Source organism: Lycorma delicatula, chromosome 2 (assembly GCF_047948215.1).
Source record: "Lycorma delicatula isolate Av1 chromosome 2, ASM4794821v1, whole genome shotgun sequence".
NCBI classification, from domain to species: domain Eukaryota; kingdom Metazoa; phylum Arthropoda; class Insecta; order Hemiptera; family Fulgoridae; genus Lycorma; species Lycorma delicatula.
In genome coordinates this window covers 84,345,543-84,365,713 of record NC_134456.1, presented here as the reverse complement: position 1 = coordinate 84,365,713, position 20,171 = coordinate 84,345,543, and the positions used below count along the sequence as shown (strand labels likewise).

Here is a 20,171-nt window from a genome sequence, read left to right as displayed (position 1 = left end):
ATGATGAGTAATTATGATGATGTAAAACACACTTGCTGCATAGTTATGTAACTGCTATTGTTTGTTAATACAATTATATTCCAAAAACACTGTGCACACTGCTCCATTACTCCTTCATGATTGAATGGTAAAACAAGCCCTGTAGATACTTTCATTCTCTCCATTCATCAGCGGTAGACAAATTATGTTGCCAAATTGCCCGATTCACTGTCTCACTCATTATTACATTTGTGCAATAAAAAACCCATGCTTATAAATACAGTATTTAAAAATAAATATGTACTTCCTGAAAATAAGTAAATTAATTTATTTATAAAACAGGACAAATTTTTTTTATCTAAACCAATAAAAATTGCACAATATTTTAATTATTTTACATAAAGAAGATATTATTTAGCCTACTTGTGGAAGTAGAGTTCATAAATTTATTTTATTTTGGCCAAAAAAAAGTATAAATTTAGAAAAGAAAGATAAATTTTGTTATTTAAAATGTGTAACAAATTAGTTAAAAATTATATGAAATATATAGTTTAAAATTACCTTTTCTAGATAAACCAATAAGTTCTACATGGCAAAATGTGTTTAACTGTAGGATGTTCATATTTTTATTTTTGTAGCTTTACTGCTGTTTCAAACCTAAAAATTATGCATGTGCTAGATGTGAAACTTTTTATACAGTTGCATCTTTGTGTTAAGTATAAATATAGTTACTTAATTGGTATGTTTAAGTAAATTTTGTCTAAAAAAAAGGATGTTTTTGTTTAATCAAAGGTAAAGCTATTTGATATGGCATGAATTTTAGCTTCTCTTTTAATGAGAGTTGTATCTTTTGATCATTGCTTATATTATCTATAGTTTCAGGGTTTTTTTCATATAGACTGAAAAAATTTACTTAGAATTGTAATATTTCTTTGTTTTTTGCTTTTCTTATTTTACAGCAAATCTCATTTAAACGATTAGTTGAAAGAAATTTTGAAGCGGAACAGGTGAATGGTGTGCCAGCACCTAACTCAGCTATTCAATTGCCTTTTATTATTGTTAATACGAGCAAGAAGACTGTAATCGACTGCAGTATTTCAAATGACAAGTATGTACCAATTAAATTCATCCGTTACTTATAATGTGAAATGTTTACTGTTATGAATTTGTTTTATAAAATAATTGTTTTATTAGTTTAAATGAATGTCAGAAGATTCCTTAAAGAAAAAATCTAGTTTGATAAGACAGTTATGAGAGGTTATCCAGAAAATAAATTCTGAACGGAAACTAAAACATCAAGAACTCAAATAAAATTTTTATTGTTTTTTTAAAGCACAAAGTTAGTTTCCACCATTGTTGAGGCATTATATTGCAGCACAAAACATTTTATTTCTTTGCTATAGAATGATGCCGCCTGTGATGCAAACTGCATATTAATGACTTGTTTGACCTTGTCGTCATTATGGAACTGTCAGTCAACAAGGAAGGTTTCCAGACATAGGAACAGGCGATAGTCATTAGTGCAAAGTCATTGCTGTACGGGGGATGATCGAACTATTCCCAGCTAAAGGTTGTGAGATATAGCATTGTGGTGGCAACCTGTGGTCAGTTGTTGAATCAATACATCTTGGGTAAGTAACACACATCGTTGTTGGATCACTTGATGCAACTTTTCAGAATTTTATAATAGTCATCACTGTTGATTGTGCAGCGTCGAAGTAAGGATTTGACAAGCAAACCTCCCTTTTTGCCAAAAAAAAACATTGTGCGCATGATTTTCTTAGTGGAAAACATCAACTTACATTTTACAAGGGATATCTCTGAAGTAAAGTCTGCTGGGAAATTTCTCTCCTTAAGGGTGGCGAACATGTGTTGTTCATGGCCAATGTACACACTACATTGTTGTCTGTAAGTTGTCATGTTGTAGTATCTTTGATTACGTGTGAGTTATTACATTATAAAATGAATGGGAAAATTGTTGTTGCCGCCGACTGTGATATACATAGTCAAATGTTTTTTAAACTATCAAAACGTTAGCCGGCTGAACTTCATAAGCAGTTGGTTGCTGTGTACAGTGATAATATAATGAGTGAAAGAAACGTCCGATAACAGTGTGATGAAGAACATTCGAGGAGACCCTCTATAATCACCAAGGACTTGTTGAAACGTGTTGATGATGAAATGAGAAAAAATCGTCGCTCAGCGATTTCTGACCGGGCCCTTCTTTTTCCTGATGTTTCAAGAGCTGTTGTTGGTCGCATTGTTCATGACTATTTAGGCTTCAGAAAGGTTTGCACACGTTGGGTGCTGTACATCTTAACCGGAATGCCACAAAAAAATCTGAATAGGATCTGCTTTGGAATTTTTATGTGCTACACCGAAAAAGGTGATCAGTTCCTTAATTCGATAGTTACTGGTGTTGAAAAATATATTTCGTTTACATGCCAGAGAGAAAACGGCAGTCGAGTGAATGGTGTCATCCTCAACCACCAATCAGACCCACAAAGGTCAAGCCACAGTCATTTGGATGTAAACTGATGGATACAGTCTTTTGGGATTGGTTTGGCATACTGCTGATAGATTTTATGCCACGTGGAACAACTATAAATGCAGAACCCTACTATGAAACTCTATGTAAGTTATGGTGTGCCATTCAAAATCGGTGATGTGGGCAGATGACCGATGGTGTCGTCCTGCTACACAATAATGCATGTCCACGTGTTACGGGTTCGACACATGATTTACTGAGAACGTTTGGTTAGGAAATTTACGATTACCCACCATATAGTGCGAACCTAGCTGCTTCTTATTATACTATTTGTTTGGGAAATTGAATGAATATTTGAGTGGTAAGCAGTTCGCGGGTGACGATGAACTTAATAATGCTGTTAATCAGTGACTAAATGGACTGGCATTAGAAGAATACGACGAGAGTATATTGAGGCTGGTGTATCGCTATCATGTCTTAATTCATGTGGCGATTATATAGAGAAGTATGAGTAGTATAAGTTATGTAGTTTAAGAGAAATAAAAAATATTTATAAAGTTTTCAAAATGAACTTTTTTACAATGAAACTGTTTATTTTAGACACTCGTATCTTTCTGGACAACAGAAGTTTGCTACCATTTCACAGATTGTCATTTTTTTTCAGATGTGTTACACCCATGTATTGCCCTCAGTGACTGTGTGGTTCAAAAAGTTGTCGCCTTGTTTTCCGTACTGTCACAAAAATTTCAGTGTGCTGCCCAATTAAATTTTTTGATTCTCTGTAAGCTTCTTAAGCACTCCGTGTGTACACCATTTTTGGTAACACATTTTCTCAGACAGTTTTTTTCTTTTAACTGATGAATTAATTTACCAAAGAAGCTTGTACGTGAGAATGTGAAAATGGAAATTTTTAGTGTGTAAAAAATGCCATGCCTAATTGTGGGAGTTAAACCCAAGATCTCTGGATGAAAGGCTGAGATGCTACCACTTCGCCACAGAGATCAGTGGATTTCATGTAAAAGCGATGATATTTATTTTTTTCTATGAATTTCTGGAAAATATATGGCAAGAAATATGATGATGAATCATCTGTTCTCTTAATTATCTGTTGCCATTAATTGCACACACCAAATTGTCAGGAATCAAAGATGATTGACCACTCCATTTATCATTGTGCATATTATCATATCTTTCATTAAACAATCTCACCCAACTTCATACCATGGAATTATTCTTTGTTTTTTCTCCATAAACACACAAATCTAACAGTGAATTTCAATCTGTTCAATGCTCCTTGCATTCAAGAAAAAGATCACAGACTGAATTTTACATATAGCAGCAGATGCCTTGATTTCTTTAAACATTATAAGCACACATCAAGAAGTATTCAGATTAGATAGCTGAATAATAATGCCATCAATCCTTTCCTAACATATCAGGTGACTTGGCATGCATGCGCATACTTACAATTGTAATGCTCTACCAGAAATTTACTTTCTGGGTGCACCTCATACATGTTTTAGGTTCTGATTTATTTTAGTAATAGTAATTAGTTACATCAAAGAAAAACTGGTAAAAATAAAAATGTGTATTTGTTTAAGTTCATTAATTTTGACTTTTTGCAGTTTCATTAGTTTTATCCAAATATTTCGATTTTGATTGTACAGAGTATTTCATATGAGACCATTTCATTTCGGTGTGCAGTAGGCATATTATAAAACATTTTGTACCAATCTCATACTAAAGTGAACTAGAATTCATACTTGAATTCTTGTGTCTCAACTAAATAATCTGCAGTTTAAGTCTCATGTAAAAGTTTGTAAAAACTGGTATGGAAAAACAAATTGTCATATAAGAGTTATTGTGTGCGTTGCTTAAGTCACAATAACATTGAAGTAAATGAATGAAAGACTATCACTTTTGAAATTTATTAATAACTTGTTTTAATTACACAATTGCAGTGTTTTAACTTTTCAGTATCTACGATTAAAACCTGGGAATGTGTATATTCCCATCTTTAGTGTAATATTATGTTTTGGGACTCCCTCAAAAAGTTAGATCGAGTTTTCAAAGTTATAAAAATAAGCTGTTCATTGTTTGATTCCCATGTTAACGTATCTGTGTGATTATATTTTTAAATATACAACTTATGCTAAAAGAATTGATCATTTATTCTTAAAAAATAAAAAAGTAACATCCACCACTTTCAAACTAAACAGCATTAAAAAAATTTTTCATGCAGCTTAACACAGTACTGTAGCATACAGCCTATTAAACATAAGGCTGTTTCTTATGCTTCAGTTGTTTTTAATAAGTTACTGAACAGTTATTAGATCTTCCTTGCAAATTATTAAAAGTAAAATTAAAAAAAAAATCATAAATTGTGCATTTCGTGATGCTGATTTGATCAAGATATTGCTATGTTCTCTCATATTGATTGACTCACCCAGGAAAATGCTACAGTAGTTTTTTATCGTACTCATGTGTGATGTTTTATTTATATTTACAGAGAAATTTCTCTATAATGGATTTTAAGGGACCCAGAATTTTCATCACTTGCAATTTCCATTACAATAAGAGAGGGATAAAAAAATACAGAATTTCATGTTTTCAAGCTAGAAGTGATGTTATTTGACCTGTTTAACATGATACCTAATATAAAAACTATAACATTTTATTTCTTAATTTAATTTCTCTTAATTTGTTTTTAAAGATATATTATCATAGTACTGTGCTTTGATAATAATTAAATAGACTTAATGCATAAAAATTCCAAACTCAATTGTCTTTTAGTCTGGTACCTAAACTATAGTTATTCACCAATGTGTAACACTTATGTAAATACACTAACACTACAAAAATATCGAAGAAGTAAAAATGAAACATGAAACTTGCTATGATTTTATTCACATATGTAAGATTATTAAAATACACACAAATTATGAAAAATTTAGTCGCTTATCATTTTTAAAGTTAAAAATTTCACTTATTAGTCAGTCAGTTTTAATGAACATTTATTCCTGTTTAAATTAACTAGTAATTTTTAATTGTTTATGTTTTGATTACAAATTGTTGGGGATGTAGGATGTAGAGGGTATACTGAAATGAAACGACTAGCACCAGATAGGGAATCTTGGAGAGCTGCATCAAACCAGTCAAATGACTGAAGACAAAAAAAAAAAAAAAATATGTTTTGATTGTAAGAATATGTCTTCTATTTTTCTTCAATGTTCAGAATCTTCTGAACATCTGTCTGAAGTGTCTGTAAATTCTTGTCAATATCTTGCAAGTTGAAATATGTAGAAACAAGATGAGTAGCATCAAGAGGTTCTGTATTAGAAGGCGGTATTTATCTCTGGTTCTATTTCATCCTCTCTTTTACTTTCTTCATCATAATTTTGTGCGATTAATTCTCTATTATCGCATCATCTCCCAATGGAGCTGAGATGGTCAAGTTATTGATGCTTATGTAAACATCCAAATCTTTTTCTCCAAGTGATTGTGGCAATTTTAATTGTTTTATGCACTCGGTTAACAGAATAGTCTCCTAAATCTTCTAAATATTTTCACAGCTGGGATTATTATTTTCCATGTGTAAACAAAGCCAGCATGACTAACTACATTTTTTATTGTTGCTTCAGTCACATTTTTTCAAACTTTGCAGAAGATTTATTGAATTACAGATTGAATTTTTCTTTTTACAGTCATTTCTTCAGTAATTCTAGATTCTTCTGTAGTAGCCTTTGAGACAATTAATAACTCTCTGGTCCATTGGATGAAGGAAACTTGTATTTGCCAATAAAAATTGTATTTTTATGTTTTTTAATCCTGTAATGTTGATATGAGCAGTAAGTTGTCTACAAGCAATAAAATTTTGCGATTATTTTTAATTAATTCCTTTCCCATGAACAAATTTTTTCTTTAAAAAGTGTAGCATTTATTCATGCTGTTTTATTATTGCAATACTTTACCAGTAGGTTTTCTTACATTTTTGAAGCATCTTGATTTTTACTGATTTTCTGATAACTAACAACGGACATTTGTCAGTCCCTATCATTTAGCACAGACAAAAATGGTAATTCTGTCTTTGTAAAGTTTTCTGCTTATACATTTCTATTCTTTGAATTTTAATGTTATGTCAGGAAGTGCTTTAAAAAACATCCTGCTTCATCAGCATTGTACATGTCTTCCTTGAAACCATTACATATTCTAGACCATGTAGTTTTTATGAACCAGTCATTCGTAGCATTAAAATTAACATCTTTTGCTTTCCTGCTAATTTTAGTGAAAGAAATGCTGCATAATACAGAATCAAAATAAAATTATCAGAAGCCTTAAAATAATTATTACCTACATCCAAGCAAAGATTTTGACTTGGGTTTGTAACAGGGGTCTATTTAATGGAAAATTTAAACTTTGTTTTTGTTGAAACTACTGTAAAAAAGTTTGATCAATTACGAATATTTTAGTTTCGCACAGAAAAAGCAGATGGCGTGACGCAACAGGCAGTTGTGTTAAAGCTGTATAGAGAGATTACTGGGATTTTGTCAGTCATAATAAAGAGATACTATAGAATAATATAGCACCTTGAAGGGACTAATGAATATTGTCGCTGTGTTGAGATAGAGATTAAAGAGAGCTACAACAGGGAGATTTGACTGTATATATATATTTATTTATATTTATATGTGTAAAATGTATTATGGGCAAATCAGAGCATAATACCTTTTTGCAGTGGTTTTATAAGATTGTGAACATATTCTGGGATTTTTGGTAAGTTTTAAACCAGTTAATTGATTAACAGGTTTTCATCGTTAATGAATAACCATGATTTAGAACCATTCATGGGTTAATGAATAACATATTTTTCCTCCCATATTTATTCATTTTTTTCAAATTTGTGGGATTCTTACCACAATGTTGATGGATATTGGTATATTACATTTTACAAAAAAACAATTTTTATAACTAAATTCATACTTAATAGAATGTTTTACAATTATATAATTTTCCTTTACTCAAAATTGAAAATTTGTATTATTTTTTTCTGTATAATCAATTTAATTTTGTTCCAGGACTGAATACTTGTTTGCTTTTAATGATCAGTTTGAAATACATGATGATATAGAAGTTCTTAAGAGAATGGGATTAGTGATGGGTGAGTTGATCATAAAGATACAATTTATTTATGAACATTGTTTAGAAAGTATTAATTACCATTTTATGATTAAAAAAAGAAGATTAAGTTTTGTATAAAACTTTTTGTCGTAAACATAAGCCAATCTTAAAACTACTTTTTGATTTGTGTTTGTATGCACATATCAAATTTCTCTCTTATGAATTTATTAAATTAAATATTACAATTTTTTTAAAGCCTTTATTACTAAAAAGCTCTTTCAAACCTAAAAGTCTTTCTGTTTGGTAAACAAACTGTAGTCCTAGGTCGGTCTGTAGACTGGATGACTGAAACTGTCTCTTTTAGAAGCAGTCATGGTTTTTTGTGATCATCACTAAGCCTATGCACAATCATCTCGCACAGAGTTTTATGTATTTGAAGTGAATAGTGACAATTTCATGGCTGATAGTGCAAAAAACAAATGAAAAATTTTCATTAAGTGCGATACACCAATCCTGTTTGATGAATTCATCAAGGTGGTGGAGCAATTCAACTGTAATGACAGACAGGCAACCAGTTTATTCATCACCATGAACGTTGTTTTTCCTGGTTTGTGTGTTGCCATATCGATTTTATTCATAACATCTCTATAAATTTATTTCCTTGATTTAAACAGTCAATGACACATGATTGCATATTTCTTATTTAAAAAAAATAGAATCATAAATCTCACTTCACTTAAATTGGCATTTTCTGTTTTCTTATTCATTTTAAATACAAAAACAATACAAGTGTGAAGAACACAACATGAATGCTTACAGACTAATGAGATTGGCTGAGTAGTTATAGATGTGTGTGATAGGATTCATGAATGGGTATTACTTTACGTACGATCCTTGTGTCTTAATTTTTAATACTGTTTTATAATAGAGTTAAATTGTATATTTTTGCTAAACTGTTCTTAAACAGTTTCAGATTGACCAGTTTTCAGATAATTTTGTTATTTAAATCCCAATAGTAGAATTAAGTACTTAAAGTGCACTCAGTTGTGAGCACTTGAAATTTATATTTTAGTAGAATTATGGAATTATAATATCTGGCTTTATCAGATATTATGTGCATCAAACATTATTTTGTCCCCAAACAATAATACCAACTTACAGACAATTAAATAAACTACTGAAAATGTCCTCTGCCAAAGTGGATTCAGCTTTCTGCCTAATGAACAATGTTTTTGGTGGTTTCTGTTTTTTGGTGACTTATGGAATCTTGAAAATCTACACAGCACTGTTGAAACTGGTTACAAAGACTGGTTTCACATAAATATTTGGTGCAGTATTATAGTCAACAAAATATTGGGACCACTTATTTTCAATGAGAATGTTTTGGGTGCTTCATACTTAAATGTTTTACAGAAAAAGTTTGCAGATCTGTTGGAAGATGTTCCTCTAATAACAAGAAGGCTGATTATTTCCAGCATGATGAGGCAACTTTACAGTTCTGGGACTTTTTTTTTCAATTTTTCAGGTCAGATTTCATGTAAAACCACTAAATTTATCCTGTAACTTTGGTCCCAAGAAATACAGTCAGATTTGATTTTACAGAAGGTGCAGAAATCAGGGTAAAATCTTTCACCAGCTGGTGCTCACCAATGAAGGTGTCCGAACCTATGTTTACATGGACTTTCTTCTTTATTTTCACCAGTAGAATATGTCCTGAAAATTTGTGTTTGTTCTTTATGAATCACACTTTATGATAATGAAAATATAATTTCTATGCATCCTTTAATTATAAAAATCAAATATTATGAAATGTAGAAGTAAAATATTATTACATTTTAATTGATAGTATCTTTATCTTTATATTTTAGGACTTGATAAGGGCAAATGTACTGATGATGATTTAGAAAAAGCTAAAGCAATGGTGCCGAAATCGCTGGAAAAATATGTTCTTCGTAAGTAATTTTGTAATTTGTTGGTTTAATTTAGTATTTTATTTTTGAAATTGTACCACATTGTCAGTGCATTATATTTCATTACTTTTAAGTGAAATTTATGTGATGTTTGCTTGTTTATCATCTTTAATCATTTGTCCAGGAGTTAGTAGATGAGGATAATATTTCACAAGCTATATCGAATTTTGTCTATCCTTCAATCTTTTCTCCTCCTGTTTCATCATTTACTGCAATTCTCTTTCCTTTCTTGCATTTTACATCATACTTTGTGTACTTGTGTACTTTTACATCATACATTTTTACATCGTACTTTGTGATGTTTCAGTAGTTTTTTACCTTCTGATTTACATTCTAACTTAATTCTTGTTTTTTCAATCATGTTTATTTATATGATTCAACCAGTGTTCATCTTCTTTCTCTTTTAATTCTAGTTAACCCTCCACATTTAATCTTTAGTATTACATTATTTTTTGCCATATCGTCTTTTATTCTTCATTTTATTGCTCAAAAAAATTTATTATTGTCTTTACAGTTAACCTAAATCATTCTTGAGGCAGTTTCTCATATGAGAAGATTATGTTAAACACTAGAAATGTTTATCTGTTAAATGTTTAGGTTAGATTCTCTTATACTCTCTCGATTAACCATTTTCTAGTCTGTTGTGTTCCATGCTGTTCATGCTTTTTTTATTACTATCTTTTTTGCTATTTGATAAAATAGGATGTATGTAGTACAATTATAATTGGTAAATTTTCATTTAGTACTTCTTTTTTGGAAGAATATAAAAGAGGTTCATTATTAGCGCCTGGAAGCAATGATTCTACAATATATAAACTAATTTTATGACAACATGCGCTAAGAATAACAATATTAAACCAAATAACAAAAAAATAAAAAATAAAATTAACAAACAAATCACACAATAACTTAAGAAAAATAGGAAAAAGTAAAATCACAATATAAAATACTAAAAAAAAAAAACATATTAAACTAACTATTAAATAATTGAATGTAGATGTTTGGCTTTAAGAAACAAAAAGATATTTGATATCATCTCCATATTGTTTCCTAGAATATCTTGGATGTTAACTCCTAATTTAAATTTCTGGTGCATTGCCACATACCACATGCAGTCCACAAGGATGTGGTGTATGTGGATGTAGTTGTCAGTCGCAGTGAACACAATGGGTGCATTGGTCTGATTCATTAGGTATCCACGCGTAAGATTAGTATGCCCTATTCGTAAACTACAAATAATAACCTCCTCTCGACAGTTATTCTGGATTGAAGAGTTCCATGACAGACCAGTATACTTGATGTATTGGAGTTTATTATCTACTGTTACAGTCCAGTCATCTTGCCGCCTTCCTCAAAGAGTGTGTTCAACGGAATTAATAAAATCTATAGTAACACGAATGTTGAAAGATGGTTGGCTATATGCATCTTTAATGGTGGAATCTGCAAATTCATTATTCGCATTCCCACACAGCTAGGGATCCAGCAAAAACTCACTTGTGTGTTGTGATGATTCAGCTCAACAATTGAATTATGAATTTTAGTGATGATAAGGGGTCTGGAATACAAGTCTTCTAAAGCTTGGAGTACACTATACAAATCATTACAGATAAGGATGTGATGGTATTTTGGGTTAATGATATTGAATGCCTTATTGATGGTGTACAGTTCAACATTGTAGGAACTTGTAATACCAGGTAGACTGAACATATAGGTTCTGTCATTTACAACAAAAGCACATCCAAGGGTACCATTCTGTTTCAACCCATCTGTATATACTACTGTGTTTGGATAGAAACTGGTAAAATATTTCTTGAAAGATAATAGGAGTTGTTGATTTTTTATTATGAATAGTGAGGTCATAATTAAAATTTATGAAGTAGATCTTCTCAGAAGATATGAACAGGGTTGGGAAAATAGAAAGTTTGTCAAAATTTAAAAGGTGTATTAAATGCTGGTATGAAATCCATTGGTGCTGTATAACATAGATAGTCTTCATACCATTGTAATTGAGGATTTGTGAGGACTGCTTTAAAAACTGATGATTTGGTTTTCCTTTAATGTGGGCAGGGTGCTGGTCTTGTCCCAAAGTGATGGCTTACCACAATCAAGTATGCTTGCTTGCATCAGGGCTTGATCTAAAGGCACTTGTAGCAAGGTGAAGAAAAGTGTGATGTACAGCATCCAGCATCTTAAGTACAATATGATGCACTGCAGAACAGGCGATGCAACCATAATCCAAAGAGGACTGAACTAACGAATAGTGAAAACATTGGTTAGTCAGCTCCCCACTTGGTGTTGCTAAGGATTTGTAGCATATCTAAGATTTTTAAATATCTCTCACTTTTACTGTTTTATGTATTTGATTCAAGACAACTATCAAAACGTAAACCTAAAAATTTAACATCAGGAGAGATAGCAGTTAGCTCTCCATTGAGAAGGACTTGTGGAATAAAAGGGGTCTGTAGAGAAAAGACTACACATTTTGTCTTCTCAGTTGAGAATGTGAAGCCAATGAAGTTGGACCAAGCTTCAAGGAGAGATTTAGTATTCTGTAGTAGTCTCACAGCTATGGCTGTTGAACAGGACCTAGTATATATAGCAGGATCATCAACAAATAGAAAACATGAAACAGGTGGCTGCATACAATTAGTAGTACTGTTGATGGCTACAGTAAACAAAGTGGCACTTTCTACACTTCCTTGAGGCACTCCATTCTCTAAGTTGTTGCTATTCAACACAGAATCTCCAACACGAACATGGAAAGTTTGGTCATTAAAGAGACCCCTAATAAAGGTAAGCATATTGCCCATAGCTCCCCATTCTTTATGTGTGTTTAGAACACTGTGTTTCCAGGCCATGTCATACACCCTCCTGATGTCAAAAAAAAATAGTGACGAGTTGCTGGCAGAGCAGAAAAATATTTTGGATAGCTGCCTCCAATGACACTAGATGGTCAATGCAAGATCATCCTCGGTGGAAACTATATTGTTCTGGAGATATCTGGGCATGTTTCTCTAAATACCATTTAAGCCTGTGGTTCACCATTCTCTCAATCACTTTGCACAAAATGCTTGTCAAGGAGGTAGGGTGGTAATCTGAGGAGCATGCTTTATCTGTATCAGGTTTAAGTACTGGCATGACAATAGCTTCTGATAAGACAGGTCAGAAGATTTGCTAGAACAGCAATTACAAATATGCAATAGGTGATGTAGTGCCAAATTGGTAAGGTTTGAAAGCATACTGAGATGAATGTTACCAGATTCAAGAGAGGTGTTGCATCAGTTTTTTAATGTTTGTGACAACTCATAAACTGTAAAGGGAACATTTATTTCGCCGACCGAATCACCAACTTTTAACGTACCAGGGAGGTATGTTAAGAGAGGTAAGTTGATCTAGAGCATCAGCACTATCATACTGTGATGGGAAGGCTTTATGAGAACGTTCCAATTTGCTCTCTTTCAACAAGCCATCTCTGTAGTCTTTTGTTAACCATGTGCTTGGCACCAAAAGCAATAGTAATTGGTATATGGTCACTGCTGTAAAAGTCATCACAAAAAACAAATTAAGACCAGCGAGTATACTTGGTAAGCATAAGGACAGGTTGATGTTGGACAAAGTACCAGTCGATGATGACATCGACTGGTACAATCCATGTATAATCCATCATTCAACAGGCAGAGTTTCAAGTCCTGACTCACTATGATATTTTCTCAAGGAAAACAGATTGTTGAGTTCAGTAAAATATGGTGGGCATTAAAATTCCCTACTAATAACAATGAAGTTAGAATTTGGATGAGGAGATTTTGCTAATCAAGTGCATCAAGCTTTGAGTTTGGTGAGAAATATAGATTGCGCATGAGAATGTACAAGACCACTTCATTTACATTCATACATATCATGTTCATTCATCCTCTGAAGTAATACCTTATGATGGTTCAGAGGCTAAACAGAAAAAAGAAAGAAAGATGTGCAATTTGAAAGAGACAGAGATTTTTATGGTGACTGCAGGGATCAGGGTTGTTAGTGGTATCCTTGTAGCCGACACCCTGTCATGCACGTTAGGAAGATAGCAACCACCACCACTTTCTCTGCTGTCTACGAGACAATTGTATCTCAAAAAAATAGCATGCGAGTGTAACTGTGTCTTGCTGGAGGAGGTGTGATTCTTGAAAGAAGCTTATTAAAGGTTCTTAAGTGTGTATGAATACTCTCTCTAACATCTTCATTGCGGGACTGAAGACCTTGAATGTTCCACTGGATAATGTTCATAAATTACTTACCAAATACTATTCGTTTTTTCTTTTTTGATTTTACATCTTTAGGAAGTGCTTTGCTTTTTTGGGTACTTCATCCAGCTCCATATCCTTGTAGAGACCTTGAGATGGTGGTGGTTATTTTGAAACTTGGCAGGATGAAGATGTTACACCAGATGATTATGTTTTAATAGATTCTTTCACAGGAAGCTTGACAAACTACCAAGATATTAATCGGTGCAACAAGAACCTTATATGATGGTGTACCGACTGAAGTGGTTTCAGGTAATCCACTATTGGTCTTTCTAGCAGAGGTTACCTTCTTGCCAGTGTTCAATGTGGTAATTGCGGCCACAAGAGACTTCACTTGGACTGATAAAGCTTCTACCTATTTGATCAGTTCTTTGCAAGATCCGCATTTATTCTCTTCTTGTATATTGTTAGAAGAGAGAGCCTGATCAAAACTTACATCAGGTTGTACAAGATTCCTCATGCTAAGGCATTTCTGTATTCCTGACGAGCCATAGAAAAGGGAACTTTCTGTTCCAGTGCAGTTTTTCAAAATGGCCTTCTTTTCTTTGTAAATGGAGCATTCTCAAGACCCAAATTTTTCTACTTAAGCGCATGTGATATTGTGTCTTGTACAGCTGCATTGTGCACAAATCTGTTTCTTTGTGCAACTCTCTTTGTTGTGACCAAAACCCTGACACAAGAACCAGTGTCTGAGATTACCAACACCATTCTCCTTTCTCATATTTATATGCACTGTCCTGACTGTCTGCACTTTCAACTCTTCTGTTAATAGGTAACTCTACATCGGCCAAGTTGCGGCAAAGATCACTCACTCTCTTGCTGAAATTCAGAGTACCACTCCATCCTTCCTGATATAAAGGGTTAGCAGTTTCCAGCACTGTTCTTCATTGTTCACTTCAATAAGCAGGGTGCCACAACTTAGATTTTTAATAGAGTTTAGAGAACTGCAAGTTATTATCAGGAAATAACTTATTTATCAGGAAGTGGGAAACTTTACGTAACAATTTTGGTTTACCTTCCTTGCCATATCTCGCCACAAGAAACCCTACAAAGAAAATTTCAACCCCTCTGTAACATTTCTTGTTTCCTCACTAGTAGCTAAATCTTTGGCTGACAAAGTCAGTCAAAGTTTTTTATAACTCCTGAGTTTGCTGGTTTTTTCATGTGGACCACCAACAACCACAAAGGAATATTTTTTGGGATTGACATAATATTACTACGAGTATCAGCAATATAACAGACCATTCCAGCAGAGTGCATATATACTGGAGATAGGGCTGCCTACAGCTAGGTTCACGCTGGTGCCCAGAGGACATCGTTCGAGACACACTTTGTAGAGCCATCCATCCATCGGCACGATAGTGGCGTACCTTGGGTTACGGTTGCGTTTTGTAAGGTGTAGCAACACACAGTGTAAATGTAAAAAGAGACAGTGTAAAATGTTTTTGTACTGCTGTGTAAGGGTACATGTTGTAATTTCTGTAGTGTTTGTGGTCTGGTGTATGTGTGTGGTGTAAACGGTTCAGCAGCTCTGTGTGTAGCAGGAAGAAAAGCTGCAGAGGCTAGGGTCGTGGGGAAGCATCCCCTAAAATCTTCAGGAGTTAGTCTCCCTGTCGGGGATTTCGTACTTATTCAGGCACAATGTTGAGGTATTATGTTGTTGCAATCATTTTGATTTGAATCCATTCATTATTTTGAAACTGTAGAATTGAATAATTTCATTAGTATATATGAATTTTATGGAAATGAGCAAATCTTAATTGAATATTTACAAGGGTATAGTTTCATTCATTGTCAAAATATTCATGAAATTAATAATTTTGGATTGTAGTTATCCATGTTGGAGTTGCAGTAAGCAACAATGCAATAACTTCGAGGTTGGTATGCTTCAAAACACATGGTTGGAATCATCATGTTTACTATTCAATGAAATATTTTTTTTTTATATATACTGCTGGTCTGTTGAGAGTTAACATCCATCACGTTTTGGAAGTGTGAATTAAGAATAAATATCACTATTGTTCATCATAGTAATTGTCTTAGGAAAGTTACACCATTCAAACTTTTAGACATTGAAATGGTGGAAGTTCATGAATCACTCTTCCCTTGTAAATTCGGTAGTGTGAGCAATGGATGTTTTTGGTAGGATATGTCACAAGTCAAAAGAATGTTTACTTGATGCAATCAGTAGCTGAATGGCTAAAATTGTAATGCCTGTAATTATTGAAAGAATTGCATATCCTATACGAAATCAAATCTATTTCAGGTAAATGACGTGCATATAATATGATAAGAAACTCGTAATATGTATTAAAATCATAAAACAATTAACCATTAAGAAAATTTCTTTGATCCTGTAGTGGGCACTAGCACTCCACATGTTGAAGGCGTTTGGTTTGTTCTGAAAATTTTTTTTTTTAAAAAACATCATTTGACTTCTTCCGATATGTTAGGTAGCTACTATCCACATGTATATGATAGAAAAACAACCTAAATGCACCAATTCATTTTCTGTAATTCTAATTGGTATGGTTATGGCTTTTAACCCTAGTGTTGTTTAGTAACATTTTTAAAATAGTTGGGATATAATGAATTGTAACTGATATGTAACTTGTAACTTAAGTTAGAGCAGTTGTCCTAGTTATCATGAGCAGATGGTTGCTCATCAGAAATAATGAATAATTTTTATAATGTATAAACTCCTTTGTGATGGATTACAAAAGGCTTGCACCATTTTTCCTTGCTTGGCAACTTTTTTTTTTTACAAATTTTAACTTCACAATCCTTGTTGAAAGAATCCGTTTGGTATATATGATCCTACAAAGATATTTCCTTTTTGCTTTCATCCTCACCAGCTTCCTCTCCTCTTTCATTTTTCAATAAATACTTCACTTCAACTTTTTCAGTTTTTCAAAAACCTATTTCAGAGATTAGACATTTTTTTGTACATTTCAGAGCTAAGAGTGACACTACATTTCATTTAAAACACTTAAGCAAATTTTTTGTTTGAATCATGGCTATGGCCATTGTCAATTTTTCCTTTTTCACAACCTTCAGTTTCCAGGATATTTTGATTAATATTACTCCTTGGGATAGGTTATATCAGTTACCCCTTGAGATGTGCCAATTATTTGCAAAATCATCATGTTGTAAGAGTCCTATCTCATCTACCAGGACTTTTCTTTTTCTTTTTATACTTTAATATGTTTTAGCATTTTGTACTCTTATTGTATACTTAGTTTTGTTTTATTTTACATTAATAATAACATTTTTATTTATAGAATTGGCAAATCGGGAATCAATTTTGGATGTCGATATCGATGTAGACGAAGAAGAATTAGAATGCACATTGGTACTGGAAGAAGCGGGATCAAGCGTAGAAGAACATCAGCAGCAGCCACAACAATTGCAGCCACAGCCACAGTTGATCCCTAATGTGCCTAATCAGGATGTTGAAACCTCTCGGCAAACTTCTATTTCGGATCCTTTGTCCCCATCCATCCAATCTATACAAGATTTATCAGAAGAAGAATCTGATATGTCTAGTGACGTTGAAGTGAACTAACAAAAAAGAAAGGAATCTGTCCATTCGGTTAATAAGCCAGTACAGTCTGCCAACGTAGATATAAATCGGTCAAATGCCAGCACGTATGACATAATAAAATGTATTATCGTTAACATATTTTTCTTTTATGCTGAAAATATCATTTTTATTTAAATAAATCTATCTCTTATATTTTTTAGTGTATTTAATTTTTTTTTAAACAGTTTATTTTAAAGTAATACAGATTTATATGCTCTAGTAAAATATGTTTTAACTGTAAGTATTGCAGTATTTGAACATTTTCTTACTCATATTTAAATTTATTGATTTTATTCTATCATTCACCAGTAGATATGTATAATATTTTAACGTAAATATCACAGCAATAACTTAATTTAAATATTTCTGATATTTGAAAAAGTATACGTGTATGTGATTCATTTACCATGAAGAACGTTTCTTATCTTATTCTCAATTTTGTGATTTTATTTAATATTAATATAATTTGTGATTTTTTTTTTGTAAATTCACAATTACTAGTCTCATTATTTAAAATCGTTATTTATTTATTTATTTACCACTTGGTGCGATGTTAGTGCTGTAATACTTATTTCAACCTCAGTTCTGATATAAGTTTTTTTTAATGTTTTGTTGTGATGCAAGCATATTAAATGCATCTGTAATATTTTTATCAAGATAAAATAATCTTCTTATAAAAAACTGTTTCAATTTTCTTTTGAACGTGAAGTAATATTTTCATAAAATTTTGGGTAGTATTCCTGTATTCTTTAAACATTACCATTAATTTTATTTTATCTTTAAAATGTGATTAATGCTTGTAAAAAATTATTTATTAGTAATTGAATTTAGCATCTTAAAATATTTATCATTTAATCTGCAATTGAATCATTCCAGATTGTGACTATATGAATTAATTATTCATATTGTTTTTTGGTTGTGTTATTGGATTTTTATACCTGAATTAATAGGAACTGTTATTATCTTATATAAATTTAATCATGTGGTTAAATTCTCTACTCTTTTCTTCCTTTTCTCTTTTTATTTTGATTACCCTTCTCATTTATCTATACTTTTGTAAGCATTAGTATTATTTTGACAGTTTCGTATTCTAAGATTTAAAAAATTATGTACATTTCTTTCCTTGTAGTCAGCAGGTTTTTGATGTTAATGGTGAATTTTCTTTATGTTATTAGTGCCAATACCTGATGTATTTTTGTTGATTTCTTTTTTTGTGTTTTGCTTCCTGTTTATTTATATCTACCTTATAATACGATACAGTTTAACGTTAGAAATAAAATTATAATACTTTTAATTTATACTTTTAATATACATTTCTTTTTTATAAGAAATATATTCAATAATTAAAAAATAAAATTATTCTTCTAACCTTCTGAAATTTCCTAGTCAACCTAAAATAGTTATTTAAATGGATTTATAGAAATTTAATTTGACCTGCTGAATTGAAGCGTAATATTTATAAAAGACATTATTCCGTTACAGAAAGATTAATTTGTTGCTTTACACTGTACATCCTTTTGGTGAAGTGAATGAAGTTATCGCTTTAGGGCTGAATATTGTCTGCATTTTGGTGGGATTGGCATATTGATATATGACTGTAAATTCAAATCTGTGAAGGTGATAAGAAATTACCTCAGGCTTACTTTGCTAGTAAGTTTAGCATATGATTTATTTTTGAGAATAGCTAATAATTTTTTTTGGATGACTTGTGACCCTTATTCAGCCACACCTGTAACCATTATTGGTTAGGGCATTTAATATACATATTAATACATATACATATTAAATTATTGCCCTGTTTTAATTATAGTATTAGGTTTTCCACAAAAAAGTAAATATGGTAACTATATAAAAAAAAAATATTGAAGTAGAAATTTAGATCAGATCTGACCTTTAAAAAAAAACATTCAGATTAAAAAACTGATAGTAATAGTAAATACTGTCTGTTGTTTCATTGAAAATAAAATGTAAAAATAATTAAATCTAATTCTGTATTTGTTAAAATTTATTCTCCAAATAGAACATAAAGTTTTACATCAAACGCTTTTGATTATTAGCTGCTAATTTACAACGGTATGCACACATTGTTAAATGTTCCGACTGATTTATTAAACATGGTTGTGGCCATAGGTACTTTTCCTTACTTCAAATCCTGTGATTTTTAGGGTGCTGCTTCCTACAATATTCTTTTTATCGATTAAATCTAACTGACTTTTTTTTATAGCAATGTCTTCATTATTTAACTAAACCTTTTTGTTTTGTGCTATCGTGAATGAATATTTCTAGAAAGCAGTTTTTATATATGTTCCTGTTTATTTAGATTTAGAGATCCAATGATATCAGAAGATAAGGTTTTTGAATAATTAATGAGATATAAAATGAAAAATGTTTTTCTTTTAATAAATAAAATATTGTTGCCAGTAGTTGAATTATCTGAATTAAAAGAAGTATTTAAACAGTTTATTTGTTAATTTTAATATGTTAGTAACATATTAATGATTTTTTTTTAGTTTGTTTTATAATAAATACTTGTTAATGACTGAAAGATTTTGTTAAATTGTGAAAGTGCCTTTATTTGTTTTTTTTTTTTTTAATTTTTTTCTGTAATATTTTAAAACTAATTTTTACGATAAATTATTGTAAATTATTATATATAAAGTATATTTTTATAGTTTATAAAATTATTTTTTATAGATGTAGCATATATATTTTATTATTTAGAAATGATGAATTGTAAACAATTGTAC

The 20,171-nt window shown here is 31.5% G+C and overlaps 1 protein-coding gene across 4 annotated transcripts in view; it reads left to right on the top strand.

The window, feature by feature from the left end:
- Dp (transcription factor Dp) overlaps nt 1-17,802 on the top strand; it is a 438,878-nt gene extending 421,076 nt beyond the window's left edge. For 2 of the 4 annotated variants that reach the window (XM_075357897.1, XM_075357900.1), the window contains 4 exons: nt 939-1,087; nt 7,543-7,625; nt 9,454-9,537; nt 17,123-17,802. In XM_075357897.1, the coding sequence (XP_075214012.1) occupies nt 939-1,087; nt 7,543-7,625; nt 9,454-9,537; nt 17,123-17,406 (600 nt within the window). In that variant the 3' untranslated portion in view covers nt 17,407-17,802. The remainder of the gene's footprint in view (nt 1-938; nt 1,088-7,542; nt 7,626-9,453; nt 9,538-17,122) is intronic. The other 2 variants (XM_075357899.1, XM_075357898.1) reach the window with 2 other exon arrangements.
- Nucleotides 17,803-20,171: the final 2,369 nt, after the last annotated feature.